Here is a 19,818-nt window from a genome sequence, read left to right as displayed (position 1 = left end):
GCTCTCCCCAACCAGGGTTCCCCATCTGAAAGTGGCTCGAAGCAGTTCACAAATCCAAGGGCCTTTTAGGCCGACATTCCCACGCTCAGATGCTAGGATCATAAGCATGAAGAGCAAGGACTTGGAGACAGGTTAACAGTCACGGACACGGGTGACACAGGGAGAAGAAGAAGGCCCCCAGCTCTCAGCTTTTGTTTCAGGACTTAAGAAGCTTGGGTCTGCAGGCTCCAGGGCAAGTCTAGAGTTTGGAGTGAGGGGACACTTGTGTTTGGAGAAAACATTGAGCCAGTGTCTACAGCAACAGACAAAGGAAAAATATCCCAGCTGCAGGGGACAGCCATCCGGGTCTCCTCCCAGCCCCTGGCCCCAGGGGACCGGGCAGAGCGTCTCAGGAAAGTGGAGTCTGCACTGATCTGCACATCTCTCTTGATTCAGCTGATAAAACCCCCTTTTGGCTTCTCCTCCAGAGAAGGACTTTTGGTCTTGCAGGACTGTCCCTGGCCTGAGAGCTGGAGGAGTAGCCCCTATAAATAAGCAGCAGCAGGACAATCAGCATCAAGCCCTCTCTCCCCCCACGCACCTGCACAACGGGGCTCTCGTTCCCGCCCCTCTGGGGGTGAGTGGGGCAGGATCAGGCCTTGCCTCCGCTCTCGGTTCACCTCCCTGGCTGTGGCCTTGTGGAAGGGCGAGGGCAGCTCTTGCTTTGGCTTTCCCTTCCCAGGACTTACAAGAACGCTTTGGCTGGGAAGGTTTATTTGTTGAGCAGAACTCTCCACCTTCCTTGGACAGTCTCAAGGGCCCTTAAAAATCACATATTCCAACTTTCTAAGATACAAATAAGGAACTGAGGGCCACAGTGACCTGCCTAAGGTCTCCAGGCTGCTATGCAGCAACAGGACAAGAGCACAGTGATGCTGCAGCCACTGTCAGGGAACACCCACGTGGCAGCAGGCTCTCCTTGAATCAACGGCATTCAATGAGTAGTCACTGAAGGCAAGAGGGACAGACAGAAATCACCCACACACTGAAGTCCAGAAGCAGCTTGGTGCCAGAGAAAAGATGATCAGTTTCAAGATCGGGCTCTGGCCCTTCTGTAGGCCTGGTCTCCTTATTTATGAAATGTGGCTGCCAACTGCCAACATCCAGGAGCTTCTCAGTGCCTGGGTTTTCAGCATCAAGGTTGCTCCAAGGTCAAGTTCTCCTTGTTCCAGCATCCGTCTCAGTCAACCATTCTCAGGATGTAGGCCAGAAGCGACGTTACTTGACGTGGCAGCAAACTCGGAATGTAAATTTAAGAGAGGAGGCCCCATCTCCAGGTCATTCACCCTAAGACCAGGGGCAAGGACATTGCAATACTCTTTTGTCCAGAATCACCCGTGCCATGATGCTCCTTTTGCAGCAGGGGCATTTGAGAACTTTAAGCATAAAAAAGTTATCCCAGACTCTCTTCACCCCATAAAAGAATCCAGCAAGGTTAGAAAAATGTAAGCAAAGTCTGTAAAACAAATAGAAGGTGTGCCCTTTGGGATTCAACCAACACACACCATTTAGCAGCCACAGGTAGATGGAGAAGACACCCCCTGGATACTTCATCTGCTTGCTCCAACTCTGGCTGGTTCTCTACCTGGTGGCTTGGATAGCACCTAGGCAGGTTCCTCCACTCTGGATAACTAAATGCGATTTATGCATTGGCTTAGCTCCTTCTCTTTCCTACCCTTCTCCCACTTCTTTGGGTCTTTGGCTGGGAGGTGCAGAGAGGCACCCAAATTGTATCAGCAAAGAAACAGAATGGAAACTTTTGGAGGTAAGGCCCGTGGGCAGGGCCAGGAATGGCCACGTCTTGGCTGGGGCAAGTAAAAGGGAGCAAAATCTTGGCACCCCTGGGGTCTGGGGAAATGATGAAAATTACCTATTTGCCACACTCGCTGACTATTAGAGAGTATTCCTTCACCACATTATCTCATGCCAGTATCACCATCGCCTGGTGGGGCCAGCAGGAGAGAGAGTATTCTAGTTCCCTGAAGAGGAACCGAGGTCCAGAGAAGGAAAGTGGCCTCCCAGGGGTCAACAGCTGTGCTTCACACCTGGGTCGTGTGGCTGCAAGTGCAGGACGGATGTGCACAGATGGCGCGTGCTTGGTCTCAGACCTACGGTGCCTGGTGCCTGGTGCTTTCAGTCATACTGTAACTTACTTCTCATCTCCTCTGGCAAAGGCCCCTCAACTGGGGAGTGGCACAGCCAGGATTTAAAGCTTGTCCTAGAAATCCTAGGGTTCATTACTTGGCAATGGAAGAGGTTCAGCTGGGGGCACCACCCAGCTACAGTGGCACAGAAATTGCCCCTCCATTCCTTTCTCCTTGCCTAAGATGCTCCAGGTCTCTGGCCATGCCCAGAATCCCAAGTGTGGTCCCTGCCCCGTCTAGTTCCGCACCACCAGGATCTCAGGTGGAGCCTTGGTCTCTAGCCCCATTGAATAGAGACAGGTGGAGGTCGGAGTCTTTGGTAGCTCCGCACCTCCTCTTTGCTGCGATCCTGGGATCTCAGGTCGAGTCTTGGTCTCTAGCTCTGTTGGATGGAGACGGGTGGAGGTAGGGGGCTCTGGGGCTCTGGGAACAGCCCCCAGGGCTTGTCTGAGGAAGCTACCATGGCAGCAGCAGGAGCCCCGCAGGGAGGACACACTGGCGCAGTGCACAGCAATATTATCTTCTCAGCAGAGGCCCCATGGGAATGATCAGACTCCAAACCCAGGTGGATGCTGCTGTCTGGATCCAAACAGAGCTGCTTCCTTCTGGGGAGCCTTAGCACCCACAAAGAGTTGAGAACGTTCCGTACGATTTGGTTGCATTCTCCAGCATCCAGAGTGTCTCCCATTCTTGCTTGAATGGTCCCGGGGACTAGGGGCTCAGAGTAGTTATCCAGCCCAGGAACTCCTTGCACCAGGAGCACGGCAGTGCTGTCCCAAGCTTCTGGTAGCTTCCCCACTCCTGTTCCCTGTGCAGTGTTTACTTGAGACACAGAAGCAAACAGCCCCTCAGAAGTGGCAGAGCAAGGCAGGGCTTTAGAGTGGCAGAGGGCTTGTGCCTCCGAGTACCACGCATGGGCCACCTGCGATACTCTCACCCCATGGCTATCGGACTCAGTGGCCAATGAGTGAGTTTTACTGTAAATGTCATTTTTTTGGAAGACAAAAAAGATGACTTATTTAAAAGGAAGACCTAACTGAGACAGTTGAAGGCTCTGGGGTGACTTTGGGAGTGGGAGTGGCAGGGCCACACAGAATTGTGAGTTTTCACTGTTAATGGGGAAAAGGCTTAGTCTCCCGGAGGGCAGGGGTGGGAACCTTAATTTCCACCCAAGAAGTTCCTGGAAGAAGCTATGGTGGGATGAAGAAATGAAGGAGTTAAGGAAAGAAATGACAAAACTTTCTCTTTAAGCTATTTTTTAAATAGTTGGAATTTTTTTCTTACTACGATGCTTGTGAAACAGGGGAATGAACTAGATATCCTTGCGAAGGTCCTTGCAGTTTAAGGACTGCAGGAAAAACAATGCCACCCCCTGGGATTTATTGTGTGGGAAGGTGGGTGGGGATGAATGGGTGGAGGGAGTGGGGGCAGTGCAGAGAAGGGCCCCAGTAGCCTGTCATCCTCACCCTGGCCACTAGGGGTCTCTGCTGATCCACCAGCTCAGACCCGACCTCTTGGAGTCCGACTTTGGGCTGGGGGTCAGGTGGGTGGGTGGTGGGGTGGGATATCCTGAGTGCTTACTTTTACCAAGAGCTTGTCTGTACCTGCCCAGCACATGGCCGTGTGTCTCACCAACTTGACTTCACTGCTTCCCACCTGCGTTACACAGGGCCACACAGCACAGTCTCTTTCTTGGGCAGATGTCTTCTTCCCCAGGTTCGTGTGCAGGTTTTTGGAGGGAAGAGAGGTGTTTCTTTGAATTCCCCCAAACTGCCTTGCCCAAGATTAAGTGTGTGGTAGCTGTTTGAAAAAATGCGTGCCCTGATTGGCTTTGGCCTGGGATGGGTGTATTTGTGTGCACACACACATGCAAACGTGTGACCTGGGGGGTGGGGAGGTTGCCTTTGTCACCAGACACCCTTGCTGGCAGCATCCCTCCATTTTGGCAGAGCCAGTGTCCTGTCTTAGACCAAGAAAAGCTCCCTTCTCAAACTCAAGGAAGCCAAGCACACGTAAACAAGCCACCTAATCCTGTTCCTGTTGCACTCCAGTCGGGGGCTTTTGTCTCAGGGGAGAGGCAGTGCTGGCCTGTGGGGATGAGCAGCTGCTGCTCTTAAGGAACATTCCTTCTGGGAAGGAGGGAGCTCAGGTTTCATCAGCCCGGCAGGAAGGGAAGGGCCGTCCTCCTGGCCCCAGCGGGAGAGCTGGGGGCTGGGACCCAGCAGAGGGGACCGTGTCAATGCCTGTGGCAGGAACGAGGCAGCACCCACTCCACTTTCTGCCACGTGGATCTGTCAGTGTCCTCTTTCCATCAGAGTGGTGATCTTTCCAGGCTAGATCGTCTCCCCCTGCACCGGGCTGACCTCAGCCCGCAGGATGGCTGGCCTCTGGCAGACCTGGGCTGCCGTTTGGGTCAATGGGCACACTGACCCACCCAGGCACTCTTCTGTGCTGCTGAGCTGAGTGCTGTATGCGGCCTGCCAAGCCCAGCATCTCAGAACCGAGTTGGCTGGGTCCCTCTCCTTTCTCACTTTCAGTCTATTGTCAGACACTTGAGCCCCTGCCATTGCCTTCCTCCTCTCTAGTCCCTAAACCCCTAAACTACAGCTTGGTAGGGCCTTCTTTTCCCACCAGGGGACCCCTGTTCCCTTTCTCGTGTGTCACCAGCCAGCTAGAAGATGGGAGTCGCTGGAGCAACCTGCCCCAGACTGTGCCAGTGTCCTCGCTTCTCCCAGCGTCTCTTGCCTTGGGTGTGAAATATCATAAGGCTCACCTTGTGGCCTCATTGCAAGGAATCCATCAGATTGCACAGGTAAAGCCTGGGGCACGCTCAGTGTTGGACACGCAGGGGAGCTCAGTCCACGGTCTCCCCTTCTCTGCCAGTTCTCCGAGCAACACAAAATGGGGCAAACAGAGTAGTCCCCTGCACCGGGCTGACCTCAGAACTCCCTGGTCAAGCCCATGGGATGGCTGGCCCCTGGCAGACCCGGGCTGCCATTTGGGTCAATGGGCACATTGGCCCAATGTGCTTGGAAGCCAAGAGTACGTCAGTGGGCACATTGACCCAATGTGCTAGGGAGCCAAGCACGTCTCCAGCCCTCATCTCTGGCTACTTTCCCCACCATCATTAAAATCTTTCACAGTTGGTCACTGTTACCAACTTATGGCTGCAAGATACTTTGTAATGTCATTTTGAGGACAGGGACTATGTCACCTCTGCATCTGTATCGTTGGAACTCAGCAGGCTCAACAGGTGCTCCAAGGAGTGAAGAACTGCCCACCTCCACCTGTCTCCCTCTCTTGAGGGATTCTGAGAGTCTCCCTATCTCTGTTCCTCACCTTCTCCCAGACGGCTTCCTATGCTGGGAACGCTTAGCTTTCGAGCTGCCAAGTTGGCTTCTAACTCTCCCCGTGCCTGCCTGAAACGCCTCCACCCCCAGGAAGCCCTCCCAAGCTGGAGACTTTGCAGCCTGTCCAATCACAATGGACAAACCCCTCTTGCTGGCCTTTCTGATCCACCATGAGGTTTGTTCACCCCAACCCTGGGGGGGAGGAACAGATCTATACATGAAGGCATGCAGGCTGGGCCTGGGGCCTGACCTCTCCCTAGGGGAGCAGTAAGGATGCTGAGTGGTGACTGGGGCAACCTCAAGCCACACACGCGATGTGCTCAATCCAGAACCCCTTCCTACGGCTCCTGTCCTCGTCACTTTGGCTGTTCCTTCCCTGTCTTTACTCAGTAGTCTTGGCCCTGATCATTCCATGGCTGACACAGCTGTCTAGAACTTCCCTAGCACAGTGCATACCATGCCTGTCCCCTCACGTGCTTGGCGACTGCATGAGAACCATTGCTAAGCCACTATGCCTGCAGTAGAGCTGAGGTTTCAATCCCCATGGAGAAAGAGGGTTGAATTTCAGGTCAGATTCATGCCTACACACCATGGGAGTTAGCTTCTCTCTACTGGATGGTTGGGTTGGTGCCCTCAAAGGAAGTACAGGAGAATCCAGAGCTGGAGGTCAGACAGTTTCCCTTCTGAGGATGCTGCCCCTGTATGCAGCCTGGGTGTTACTGGGTGTGGGCAGCACCTGACGGCTTCCTAGGGAGGTGGAAAGAATGGGCTGTTGCCCAAGTCTTGGAGTCTTGCTTTAGTTTGGTAGAAGCCATCTCCCTTACTTTCCACCTGCCTTCCACCCATAGATTGCAAGCAAGGCCAAACAGGGAACACCCAAGCCTGCAGAGCTGGATGAAGGGCACAGCATGGCATCTGGGAGGGGGGGCATCAATTGGAAAACAAAAATGTCCCCCACTTTGCAACCCAAGTCTGGATGATTAGTGCATAGGGAAAGCCATGAGCCAGCAGTTTGCAACAAAGCTGGCAGGCAGCCGGAATGTTGATCCGGAGGATCATGTTCTGCTGGGGGGGGGGGGGCATACACCCTCCCACCCCGGGCCAGGCTGGTGCTCAGGGTGGCTATTTCAGGCCGGGAGGATTAAGGTCGAACCATGACAAATGCGTGTGTGCACACACCCGCACCCCCCCCCCCCAACCCCCATGCTCGCCCCTCACTCGGTTTTTCTCTCCTTTCCCATACAGGCTCCTGTGCCCTGGACCCGAGACCTGCCTCCTGCATGGCCCCGGATCCGTGGCAGCTGTGGGTCCCTCCTTCCTCGAAGAGCCAGTGCAAGCCCCTACCCTAACTTTGTGATGGGAGCCGGGCCTGAGAACGGGGAGGGGAGCAGCACAGGGCATGTCTCTCTCTCTAGTTCTCCTTCTCCTCCTCCTCCCCCACTCCGGTTACTTTGTTTCTTTCAGTAAATACTCACTGGCCAACATCCATCACACACAAGACCTGTGGTAGCCACTGCTGGCCTCCTAAGGGAAGTTTCAAAAGACTCTGAAGGAACAAGCCTATTTCAAGAGAAGTTGAGCAAGTGGATGCCCGGACAGCTGTTTTTAGATCCATAATTGGGTGATTTGGTGATTTCAAATATAGAAAATACGGTCTCAACTCCAGAAAAGTTTATCTGGGAAGGAGAGTCCATGCTGTAAAACCCACATGACATTTGCCATCTTTGAGGCTCAGAGTGGACATGCGCGGTCCACTATTATGGGGAAGCAGGGAGGTCTCCGTGGGCCAGTGGCCTGTTCCTGCCCGAGGGCAGGAGGCTGGCTGTGGTCCTGCAGGGAGGTGGCGATGGTGGGGTGGGCGGTGTCTCCTCAGCACACAGGTAGGAAAGAACAGCCTCAGTACTTCCCGCAGACTGACTGGCCCAGGAGGGGAGGCTGAGGCCAGACCCAGGAGACCTTGCACGTCAGGTGCATGAGAATGAAAGGTACTGGAGCAACGGGTTTGTGAGCTGGACAGGGGCACAGCTTCAGGAAGACGAATCTGGCAGCAGGAGCTCCCGTGGGTAGGCACCAGGGTGAGGGTCGGGCAGAGAGGCCCCCAGGGCCTGCTGTTCTGCAAATCCCTATTCACCCAGCAGAGCCTGAGCCAAGCAGGCGGTGGCGGTCAGGGGAGCCGGGAGGACAAGTTGGAGTGATACGGAGGAAGAATGCCTCCCTGGTTTGTCTTTTCCTCCCTCTCTCCCGGTCTTTGTTGTTGCCCAATTGTCTGAGCTCCTGGTTCCCAGCAGATCAGAAGCCTTTCTGCAGGGGCTGCCCCAGGGCCAGCCTCGCCTTCAGGCAGAGATCTGCTGCTCCCAGTGATTGGAATCAAAGCCCTTCCCTCCCATGCTCACAGCTCAGGGGCTCGGAGAGAGCGGAAGCCCAGCTTCCCCAGGAGGGGTGGCGGTGGCAGGCAGCATCCCCAGACCTGGACCACCCGGAGCCCATGTAGCCTTCTCTGCAGACCCCGTGCCTCCACCAGCCTGCTCCCTGCAGCCTGTCAGCCTCGGACCCCAACCCTGAGGGGGCCGCGGGGGCTACTAGACCGACCCCACTTCCCTCCACCACTGCCCAGGCTCACCCCCAAGCCCAGAGCTCGCGGCAGAGTTGGAGGGCCCACGAGGGGAGACCCAGCTCCTCTCCAAGGACCTGATTATTTCCAAAGACTTGTGCTAATTTTCTGATATGATCCTCACATCTCTGTGAGGCACTAAATCCTCATTACTTTTCCTGACCGATGCATTCTAATTAGATCAACACTTAAAAAAAATTCACAATAGCCACAGGATGGCTTTCCATCTCATTAACTCCTCACTTATTATTTTCATGAAAATTACTGATAAAAATGTGCATCTCCATTCGGTGAGGCCTCACAGCCTCCTCAGCTCCTATCGCACATCTCTCCCATCACTGGGGCTGCGCACCATCGCCATGGTAACCCACAATAATAGAAACTAATAAATTACAAACGAGATGCTCGTTGAGCAATTATTGTCCTCTTTTATGCAAGTTTCTTGCTAATTTTGATCATAAGGGAAAGTACAATAAGACTCTGAAGGAATGAGTCTATTTCAAGAGAATATTAGCAAGCAGAAGCCCGGGCTGCTGTTTTTAGATCTGCAATAAAGTGATTTGGTGATTTTCAAGCAACAGGAAGAGGAAATAAACTTCCTGCCTGTGTCCTAGGCAATTCTCGCCATCAAGTCCACAGCGATTTCACTGGGATGCGTTTGATGGGACACTGAGTGTAGCGTGGATGTCTGTTGTTGTGACCGCAAGGCAAGGCTGACCTTCCTGGGGTCATCCCGTCTCTCCCCCTGCCTCTACCAACCTGGAGGGAAACAGCTTGCATGTTGGTCACAGCCTTGCTTAGGCATTCTTGCCAGCACTTGTTTCCATTCATTCTTGGGGAGTTTACCCAGATCCCCAGGCCTGATTATCTAATGGGAAGGGCTCTGGTGAGCCTCCAGGGTGCCCTCCATACACCTGCCCTGGATTCAGGGACTCAGGGAGAGAGGAAAGTCCGTGGCTTACAGAGATGCCAGCTAGTATGGTGGAAAGGTATCACCAGGCAGCTCTCTTAGTTTGTAGGTCTGGGGGAAGCCTTTGACCCTGCAGAGAATAACTCCTTCTTGCCCAAAGCACAAAGGCATCCCTTCCACACCTCCCAGTTCCTAGCATGAAGGTGGCAGGTGCATCTTGGAGGTGGGTAGATTGAGGTGACATTGATGGTGGCCCTGACCCATAGGGGACAGAGGTGCCAGGGTAGGCTGAGCAAGTAGAGAGGAATCACCCCTTGGAAGCTGAGTTCACATGAGGTGGACAGGATTCGGGGAATGAGCTCTTGCCCCAGTCTCCTTCCCAGAGGCGCAGAGTGCTCCCAAGCCCTGGAGAAGCCTGTGCAGCCAGGAGGTCTGCGTGCATCCCCAGCTCATCCTCTAGGAAAGTGTCCTGTCTCCTTTCCTCTAAGGCTCATTCCTTGGGATATCTTGGGTCAGTAAGCCAGGAATTACCTTGGACGTGGCCCCTGTCATGGTCTGGCCATTTTCTGGGCAATAGGTTGTATGAGTAGGGGCCTGTGCTGTCTGCTGGGTGTAAGGAGGGGATCAGAGGAGGGTCCTCATGGCGCAGGATCCAGTTCCTTGTCCCGGGTCACCAAAGGAACCTTAGTCATGGCTTAGGAGCCTGGATTAAGAGATGGGCCCCAGCCACGTGTGTTACCTGTGAGTGAAGGTTTATGGAGGGCTGGTTGGGGGAGTAGGGTCCCCCGAGGTCATTCCTGAGCAGGTTATCACTGTGCATCTTGGTTTTGAGGCAGGTGATGTAACGGTTACAAAAGTCCTTGCAGAGTTCATTGACTTTCTCCAACTCCAGCAGGTGGATTCTCAGGACCTGGATTGCCTTCACCATCTGGGGAGAGGGAGCAGAGGTGAGCCCAGGTGCTGGAATCACATTCTTCTCACTGCATGGACCCCCCAGCCCCAACCACAGCAGGGGAGAGCAGCGCCTGTGTTCTCATCCACATGGTTTACATTCTAGCGCCGACTCTGCTGATTACTCACCTGCACTGAGCCTGCTGTTATCACAGCTGTTCTTGAGGCAACTGTGGTGTTCTGAGGACAGCACTGGCCTTAGCGAGAGAAGGCCAGGTCCAAGCTCTGGGCCTGCCACTCATTATCTGTGTGACCTTGGGCAAGTTGCTGAAGCTCTCTGAGCCTTGGTGTCTAACTGATGGGGATAATGACACCCTCCCTAACCACTTTCAAGGCTTGTTGAGAGGATCCCACGCAGGGGATGTTCAGATCTCACGTGGTACCCTGTGAAGTACTGAACCGGCAGACGTAAGACTGAGATCAGGGCTTCTGGTAAGTGCTGGGAGAGGCCAAGGACTGTCTATTCTTAAACGCATGCTTGGAGTGACTCATGTGATGCGGCGACCTTGTGGACTCTCTATTGATACCTGCTGAGTGACTGAATAATCCAACGCGACTTAGCTGAGCACTGGACACCTGTCTGCTTCTGGTGCTCTTTGGTTTGTAGTACGTGTACCTCTTGCCTCTGCAAATGGTCACTCTCAGCCTTTCCCTGGCAAGGAGTTCTTTTGCAATGGAAGCTTTGCCCTTTGTTGTGGTTATTCTTATAAAAAAAGAAACTACTATGGGCAGTATGGAAAACTGAGGGTTGGGGGGCGCCCATCGTTGACCCAATCACCCTAAAAGAAGGATGCTTTTTTTTCCACATGCACATATTTTCACAGTTCCAGTATCCTTGTGCATTGGCCATTTTATTTCCTGTTTTTTCCTTGTGTGCTTCTGGGGCCAGTGCTGTGGCGTAGTAGGCTAAGCCTCTGCCTGAGGCACCTGCATCCCATATGGGCACCAGTTCGAGTCCCGGCTGCTCCACTTCCTATCCAGCTCTCTGCTATGGCCTGGGAAAGCAGAAGAAGATGTCCCTAGTCCTTGGGCCCCTGCAGCTGTGTGGGAGACCTGGAAGAAGCTCCTGGCTCCTGGCTTCGGATCAGATCAGCCCAACTCTGGCCTTGCAGCCATCTGGGGAATGAAGAGAGGATAGAGACCTTTCTCTGTCTCTCCCTTTCTGTCTATAACTTTGCCTCTCAAATAAATAAATATATTTTTAAAAGGATTTATTTATTTTACTTGAAAGTCACAGTTACACAGAGAGAGAAAGAGAGGCAGAGAGAAAGAGAGTGAGAGCAAAAGCAAGAGCTAGAGAGAGGGAGAGAGGTCTTCCATCCACTAGTTCACTCCCCAATTGGCCGCAACAGCCAGAGCTGTGCCAATCTGAAGCCAGGAGCCAGGAGCTTCTTCCTGGTCTCCCACGTGGGTCCAGGGGCCCAAAGACTCGGGCCATCTTCTACTGCTTTCCCAGGCCATAGCAGAGGGCTGGAGGCGCCCATATGGGATGCTGGCACTGTAGGAGGTGGCTTTACCTGCTGTGCCATGGCGCCAGCCCCAATAAATAAAATCTTAAAAAAAAAAAAAAAAAAGGTGCTTCTAAGTGCTGGAGCTGTTGTCTTTATTCTCCCTTCTGGACCGAGAGCTTTGCGAGACAGGGATGACGCCTAATTTGCTCACATGCCATCATCAGATGAACATGTATGAATACCAATATCTGTTGAATAAGTGAAAGCTATTACATAAATATATTTTACTTGTTGCATATTACTTCATGTGTGCACTATGGAACCAGTCCCCTACTGCTGGGTATTTAGAGTACTTCCAGTTATATACAAAATGATGTAGCAAACACTTTCTCTCTTTATAGCTCACCTTCACCCCCATATTTCTACATTACTTTCTTAGGATCAGTTCCCAGAAGTGACAGGAGAAAAACTTGGGAAATTCCTAACGGCTCATGGTAAATTTTGCCAACTTGCTTTTCAGTGGAGAGAAGAGAGTGTTCAAATGTGCTGGACACCCAATTGGACACCCATGAGCAAAATAATAATAACCTTGACTTAGTTGTCACACCCTACATAAAAATCAATTCAAGGGATTGGCATTGTGGTACGGCAGGTTAAGTCACTGCCTGCATTGGAGCACTAATCCGAGTCTCAGCTACTAAGGTGCCTGGGAAGGCAGCAGAGGATGGCCCAGGTACTTGAATCCCTACCATGCATACGGGAGATGTGGATGGGCTTCCTGACTCTTGGCTTCAGCTTGACTCAACCCTGGCTGTTGAGGCCATTTGGGAAGTGAACCAGCAGATGGAAGATCTCTCTCTCTTTCTCCCTCTCTCTGTGTGTCACTCTGCCTTTTAAATCTTTTTTTTTTTTTTTTTTGACAGGGAGAGTGGATAGTGAGAGAGAGAGACAGAGAGAAAGGTCTTCCTTTTTGCCGTTGGTTCACCCTCCAATGGCCGCCACAGCTGGCGTGCTGCGGCTGGCGCACTGCGCTGATCTGAAGGCAGGAGCCAGGTGCTTCTCCTGGTTTCCCATGCGGGTGCAGGGCCCAAGCACTTGGGCCATCCTCCACTGCACTCCCGGGCCACAGCAGAGAGCTGGCCTGGAAGAGGGGCAACCGGGACAGAATCCGGCGCCCTGACCAGGACTAGAACCCGGTGCGCCGGCGCTGCTAGGTGGAGGATTAGCCTAGTGAGCCACGGCGCCGGCCTTAAATCTTTTTTAAAATCTTACAAAACCACTCAAATGTATCAAAGTCCTAAAATTTTAAAATAAAAACTCTAAAGCTTTTAGAAAAAATTAAAAAAGGAAAAAATCTTTGGGGTCTAGGATGAGGCAAAGAAGTCTTGGACTTGACATCAAAAGCATGACTGAGAAAAGGAGAATGATGAATTGGACAACATCAACATTGAAAACTGTTTCCTCTTCAGAAGATCCTGTGAAAAATAATGGAAAGACCACCTATGGGGAGAGAATAATTGCAAACAATGCATTTGAAAAGGGATTTGTTTATAGAATGTGAGGAGTTTTCAAAAAGTTCATGGAAATGTATAGTAAAAAAGCTAAGCAAGAATTTTGAGTTTTTGCACCAAAATAAACTTGCCTTTTAATTCCATTTTCCACTGACTTTTTGAAGACCCCTCACTTATAAAGAGCTCTCAAAACTGAACAGTGAAAAAGCCCAGGTAACCAGACACGACAGACATTTCCTTAGCAAGGGCACCCAGAGGGCCAACAAGCACAGGAAGAGATGTTCAACGCCACCAGCCCACGGGGAAACTCAGACAACACCAGGATGGCTGCACTAAAGAACAGCGATAACACCAAACGCGGGCGAGGAACTGGAAACGTGACCATTGCTCATGGGACTGGGAGATGGCACAGCCGCTCTGGAAGACAGTATCACAGATTCTCATAAAACTAATGTGCACTCGCTATGTGACCCAACAGTTGCATTCTTGGGCATTATCTCAGAAAATAAAGATTTAAGTTTGGGGCCAACATTTGGCCTACTGGTTAGGGTGTGAGGTTGGATGCCTGCATGCCATGTTAGAGTACCTGGGTTCCATCCCCGGCTCCAGCTCTTGATACTAGTTTACTGCTAGTGCAGGTCCTGGGAGGCAGCAGTGAGGGCTCAAGTAATTGGGACCTTGACACCCACATGGGGGACATGGTTTGAGTTCCTGGCTCCCAGCTTCAGAATCCTGGGTGTCATTGCAAGCATTTAGGGGAGTGAGTATGTAGATGCGAGTATCCTCACTCTCTCTCCCTCTCAAATAAATAAAAAAAATTTAATGTATGTTCACACACACAAACTTGCACACAAATGCTCAAAGCTATTAGCGTAATGCCTAACAGCCCCAAGCTGGAAACAACCCAAATATAGATAAACAAAAGGTGAATAGATAAAGAAACAGTGATACATCCATATTATGGAATCTGATTCAGCCTCAGGATTAAAAAGGATACACTGAACAATTTGAATGAATCTCAAGGGAATTGTGCTGAAAGAAAAAGGCCAGTCTCCCAGGGCTGTATACTACCACACGCCATTTATGTGCATTCTTGAAATGACAAAATCATAGAGATGGAGGACAGATTAGTGGTTAAGGGTGGAGAGGAGAGGGAGGGAGGAGCTGCTCTGCATCTTGACAACAGTAATGTTCACATGACTCTAAAAATGCACAGAACTACACACACACACACACACACACACACACGCACACACGACTGCATGCAAAACTGGTGAAATTTGGATAAGACTAGTGAATCGTTCCTGGTTGTGAAATTGTGCTATGCTTATGCTAGAAGGGAATCAGATCTCTTTGTATTACAACCACATGCAAATCTACAATTAAGTCAAAATAAAAAGTGGATTCAAAAGAGGGAGGGGCTTATGGCCTTTGCATATCCACTTATGTTGACACAGCCAATACATGGGGAATCTATTTAATCCCACCTCCCTGCTTTTGGCTAGCATTTTGGTGCCCAGAGAAGCATTTAGACAATAGAAAATGGATGGAAACGAGAGGAAATCTCTCCCAGAGAATTCTGACCGTGGGGTGTGTGTGGAGTGGCATGGCTGGAAGCCAACATCACATCGTTCACTGAGCCTCATTGGTATTTCAAGTGGGGAGCCCACATTCCCTGGCCTGGGCTTGTGAATTGTCTGATGGGCAGGGATTGTGCTCAACTAATTAAAGGTTTTTGGAGTACTAAATTAGACTAAGTGTCACTCAAAAACAGAAACCAACAATCATGTGGCTTCATGCAGGCTGTCGCAGGGCCTCAGCCTAAGACGTGCTACCTCCATGGGCTGAGACTGCAGAAAGCTGAGCGGCCCTAGAGGAGAATGGTGACTTTATTTATTTATTTTTTAAACATTTATTTATTTATTTGAAAGGAAGAGTTATAGACAGAGAGGGAGAGACAGAAAGAGAGAGAGAGAGGTCTTCTATCCTCTGGTTCGCTCCCCAGATGGCTGCAATGGCCACAGCTGGGCTGATCTGAAGCCAGGAGCCAGGAGCTTCTTCCAGGTCTCCCAAGTGGGTGCAGGGGCCCAAGGACTTGGACCATCTTCTACTGCTTTCCCAGCCTCATTAGCAGGGAGCTGGATTGGAAGTGGAACAGTCAGGATTCAAACTGGCACCCATATGGGATGCTAGCGTTGCAGATGGAAGCTTAACCTACTATGCCACAGCACCGGTCCAGAGAATGGTGACTTTAGAAAGGATCATTTGGACCAGAAAGTGGAGTTAGGTACTCAGTAAAGACATGCTTCCACCTAAATTTTCTGCTTGACTTTGGCCATGAAGGTCTTGGTTTGTCTCTCAAGAGTTATTAGCACAGTACAAGGTGCTTAACAGATACTTTCCAGTTGATAGATACAATATCCAGACATTTCTTACTCTGGCTACATCTTGCACTCAGCGTTCAGCCCATTGCATGCCTTATCTGTTATCTCTGCAGCAGGTGCGGTCACTGCCCACAGGTTACAGCGTCACGCAGGTGGGCAGTAGGCTGAACCAGGTGGCCTCATCTGTTGCGTCACACACCTGTGTTGCTTTACCATCAATATGGACTCTTGGGGGTTATGGAAGTAGAGAAAGTGGCAGTTCAAAGGGTGTGGGGTTTGGGCGAAAAGTCCTTCAGTGACAGGAAGTATGGGGTTTTCTAGGACCGCTGATAGCTTCTGGGACATTAACGTTTAGCGTGTCACAGTCCACTCTGATCACAGTCCCTCATTCAGCCGCTCTGCTTCCCCGTCTCTCACTCCTGGCCTAGCCCTCAGGGGGCACATCACCTCACCCACCCGGGCGCTGGCTTCCTTGTGGGAAAAGAGCGGCTTGGACAGTCAGCTCCTTTCCATTTCCTGGTGCTCTGAATGTGACCAGCCCTCGGTTCACCACTGGAAAGGGGCACTGTAAGAGGATCCAGGCTGGCCTCTGAAGAGTGATGGTCCAACCTGACCAGGACACGGGCTGTACCTTCTCTTAAGGGCTGTCCCTGTCCCTGGCATCGGGAGCTGACTTACTGCCTGGGACCAGCTGCGTGTCCTCTCCACCTGCCCATTAAGCAGGTCTTCCTTGCAGACCACCACAGTCTCTCTGATCTCAGTAGAGATGCTTACTGTCAATGCCACGCCCCTTCATTTTATGCATTCAACAAATAGCGAGTCTTAGGATATGTCGTAGACTGCACCAGGCGTGTGATTTGCATATGTGGTTCAATCAGCTTTCTCGTGTCCAGACAGGAATAATCTTAATTTCATAAACCTTCCTTCATCTCCCTCCTTCCTCCTCTCTCTCCTGCCCTGCCTCCCTTCTCTTTTTTCTTTCTCTCAGCTTGCAATGAGCAGATTATTCTGCATTTTAATCAACACTTTATTTACTCATTTATTTTTAAATCTTCCTGTGAAGCAATGCACCCCCCACAGGCACACACACGGATGCATATTCACACACACATGTATACACAGACACATACATATTCACATACACAAAGATGGAAGTCTATTCATTTATTTTAGTATATAACCAGGATGTATTTGGTATAAAAAATCAGAATACTGATACATCAAACGAGATAAAAAGTAAAATCTTACCCAGATCAGCCTTGCTCAAGTGAAATTCGTGCACAGGGGGTTTAAGTCAGATCCGGTGCACAGTGGGCCAGAGAGGCCTTCTCCTTTGGTCTAATAAAGCACAGCTGAAGGATTACTTTTTTATGGGCTAATAGCACTGGTTTAAAGATTTAAGAAGGCGGAGTAAATCATCATGGTACTCCGAGGTGATGAATATGTAGGGCCTCTTCAATATTAGAGGAAACCAGGGGCAGAGCTGCACACGTAGGGGGCCTGCCTGCCAGAGCAGAGCGCCCGGGGGTCTCTGTCAGCCTGGACCAAGTGGGTGCAATGAGCAAATTACTCCTCTGAGCCCCAGTCTCCTTATTTGTAAGGTGCGGATAATCGTGGTCCCTAACTCACACGCTTTGGTAGGAGCTTGTGGAGAGAGTGCAAGTCCTCCATGAACTACAGGGAACCAAATGCAGGTCAGTTTTTCTTTCCCGCCTTTTAAAATAATTTCTAATACCCCACTGGCTTTTCTACTGCCACTCCATATACAGGGAGTGAAAAAATAATAATTCCCAGTTTTTTTTTTCCTCCAGGGTTTATGTTTTGTAAATCATCATTTATCTGATGCGTTTAAATTTTGGAATTTTTCCCTCTAAGTTAGAACAAAATGCTGTTTTATTAAACTATTTTTCTAAATGATCAAGGTCATGTAAAAAGTTATTTCAAATCTTCTAGAGCAGTAACACTGCCAGTGAATTTAGTATCCTCACCAAATGTGATGAATGTGTCCTTAATTCCTTTCCCCAGGTTTTGCTCTCATCGTTCACCCTCCCTTCTCTTCCACAATAAAGATCCAGCTCTCTCCTGCGACCAAACACAAACTCACGAGCAGGCATTGTGGTGCAGAGGGTGAAGCCACGGCTTGCAATGCCAGCATCTTACATAGAGTGCAGTTTTGAGTTCCGGCTGCTCGTCTTCCAGTCCGGTCTAGCTTCCTGATTCTGTGCCCGAGGGGGCAGCAAAGCATGATCCCTGCTAACCATGTGGGAGACCAGGTTACAGCTCCTGGCTCCTGGTTTTGACCTCGTCCTGCCTGGTCTTGCTATTGCAGCCATTTGGGGGGTAAACTCGAGGATAGAAGATCTCTCTCTCCCCCCCCCCCGCCTCTCCCCGATGCTTTGCCTTTCAAATAAATACACTTTTTTTAAACATGCAAACTCATGTGTTAGTGTCATGTCACTGAACACAGCATCGTAGTCCCAGGGAAGCACATGGAACTGGGACCTCTTATTTTCCATGAAGTCACATGCTGTGACGTCTTGAACTGGTATTTCTGCCTTAGTATTTTGGACAAGTAGTTTAAAGTTTATCTGTAAAATTTAGGATGAAGAATACCTATGCTTCAGAGTTGTTGTGAAAATTGGATAAGATCAGGTATGCAAATGTACTGGGCATAGAGGGAGCGATTCAATAAATGTCAATTCTTCCTGCCCGTGTGGCCCCTGCCTCCACCATCAAGCTCCTCTCTGGCAGCACCTGGCCTCTTCACTTGATAGCAATAATTCCTTGGCTTTCAAAGCATTTGTATACATAGCGCTTTACAATTTACAAAATGCTTTTCTCTCCATTATCTCATTTGTGCCCCATCACCGCAGGGATGCAGGGAACATTACTGCTCTTCCAAAGACAAGGAAATTAAAGCTCAGAGCTGGAGTAACTTGCCCGGTGCCTGGCAGGAGTCAGGGACGGATCCTTGCTTTGGGGCCAATGCCGATGCCTCCCGCCTGGGTCTTCCTCTGTTGCAGGATGGGGAGCTGGAACTCTTCTCCCACACTTAGGAAGAGGGAGTTTATAAACACGCATTCCTCAGCCTGCTCTAACCATTCCTGTGGGTCCCTGGGCAGGCAGCCAAAGCTAAGATCTCATCAGGACTGTTTCCAGATCGGGGCCAGCTTGGCCTGACCAGTTGGAAGTGTGGGGTGACTCGAACAAAACATGGGTGTGGAAGCATCGTGAATGCTGAGGACTGGAGAGCCGCTGAATGACTGGGGACAGAGAGAACATTTGACTGAACCCAGCATGCATGGCCAGTTAAATCACTTTTGAGCTAAGAACCTGACACTTCCCCTCCAACAGATTCAGATCCTGGGGAATCAGTGGGGTTCTGATGACAGAGGGTGGGTTTTCAGGGGTTGGATTTACTTATCCAAATCCCAGATTGTGGGGTCCTTAGCCCTTGATCTCTTCATCTGTAAAATGGGGGTAATAACAACTAGCTCTTGGGCTATCGTGAGAATGACATAGCCAAGTACTCAAGAGCTTAGAGGCTGAGAGTCTGGCTCTCCCACCTGCTGTGTCACCTTGGACGGTCTACTTTATCTCTGAACTCTCATCTCCTCAGCTGGAAGACAGGAAGATCATAGCGGCTCCTTCAGAATCGCACTGAGGATTAAATGAGATGCGGCCAGAAAGAAATTCAAAACAAGACCGGGAGCATGGAAGGAGAAACAAGATTAGCTGTGGGTGGTGGAACTGTTTAGCATGCAGATTCCTGCCTCTACCACGTCCTGGCTATGCGGTCCTGTGCAAGGGACGTCACCTCTTGTCTCCATGGCCTCATCCTAAAATGAGGACTGCGTCAATGTGTGTCTTGTGGGTTTGGAACAAAGATTAAACAAGAGACTATGTGAAAAGTGTTTAGGCTGGTCTCTGGCACCCGGTAAGAGCTCTATCAATGCTCATTATTACGGCTGTTGGATTATTCTTATTTCCTCTTCTTTTTCTGGTGTCTGTGGGCTCTTCTACTCTGATCTTGGCAGGCAGCCTGGGTTGAAGGCTGCAGTGAGAAACTCTCTGAACAGGGCTGGCCCACGGTCTCTGTGGGCTCCAAGCTCTGCGCGCGCTTGCTGCTTCCTGCGCCATCCTAGTCACAGCCGCCAGCCTCTGGCCTTGCTCTTCAGAGTGGGCCCAGGGGTCTGGGGAGGCCCCGTTTTTGAGCTGGCTTTGTGGTCAGGTAGCTGTAATCTGTCCCTTGAGCCACACCAGAGTCTCATTAAAACGTGCCCCATAAATGTTAAAAAATTTACACATAAAAAAATTCCATGCATGAAACTGAAACCCTCCATTTTATAGCTTTGGTTTGAAATCTTGCATAATATATAAAACCCTGGCCCAGCACTGGGGGCCTGTAAATCTGATTTTATAAAACAAAAAGCTTTTACCTTTCAAAGGGGTTTGGGGAACTTGCAA

General features: G+C 50.6%; 1 protein-coding gene across 5 annotated transcripts in view; it reads right to left on the bottom strand.

The window, feature by feature from the left end:
* PKNOX2 (PBX/knotted 1 homeobox 2) overlaps positions 1-19,818 on the bottom strand; it is a 274,750-nt gene that overhangs the window by 25,078 nt on the left and 229,854 nt on the right. For all 5 annotated transcript variants that reach the window (XM_008259803.4, XM_002708693.5, XM_051848275.2 and 2 more), the window contains one exon: positions 9,794-9,982. In XM_008259803.4, the coding sequence (XP_008258025.1) occupies positions 9,794-9,982 (189 nt within the window). The remainder of the gene's footprint in view (positions 1-9,793; positions 9,983-19,818) is intronic.

The sequence above is a fragment of the Oryctolagus cuniculus genome, chromosome 1 (genome assembly GCF_964237555.1).
Source record: "Oryctolagus cuniculus chromosome 1, mOryCun1.1, whole genome shotgun sequence".
Classification (NCBI taxonomy): domain Eukaryota; kingdom Metazoa; phylum Chordata; class Mammalia; order Lagomorpha; family Leporidae; genus Oryctolagus; species Oryctolagus cuniculus.
Note: the sequence above shows the minus strand (reverse complement) of the source record. Positions and strands in the feature narration are given on the sequence as shown.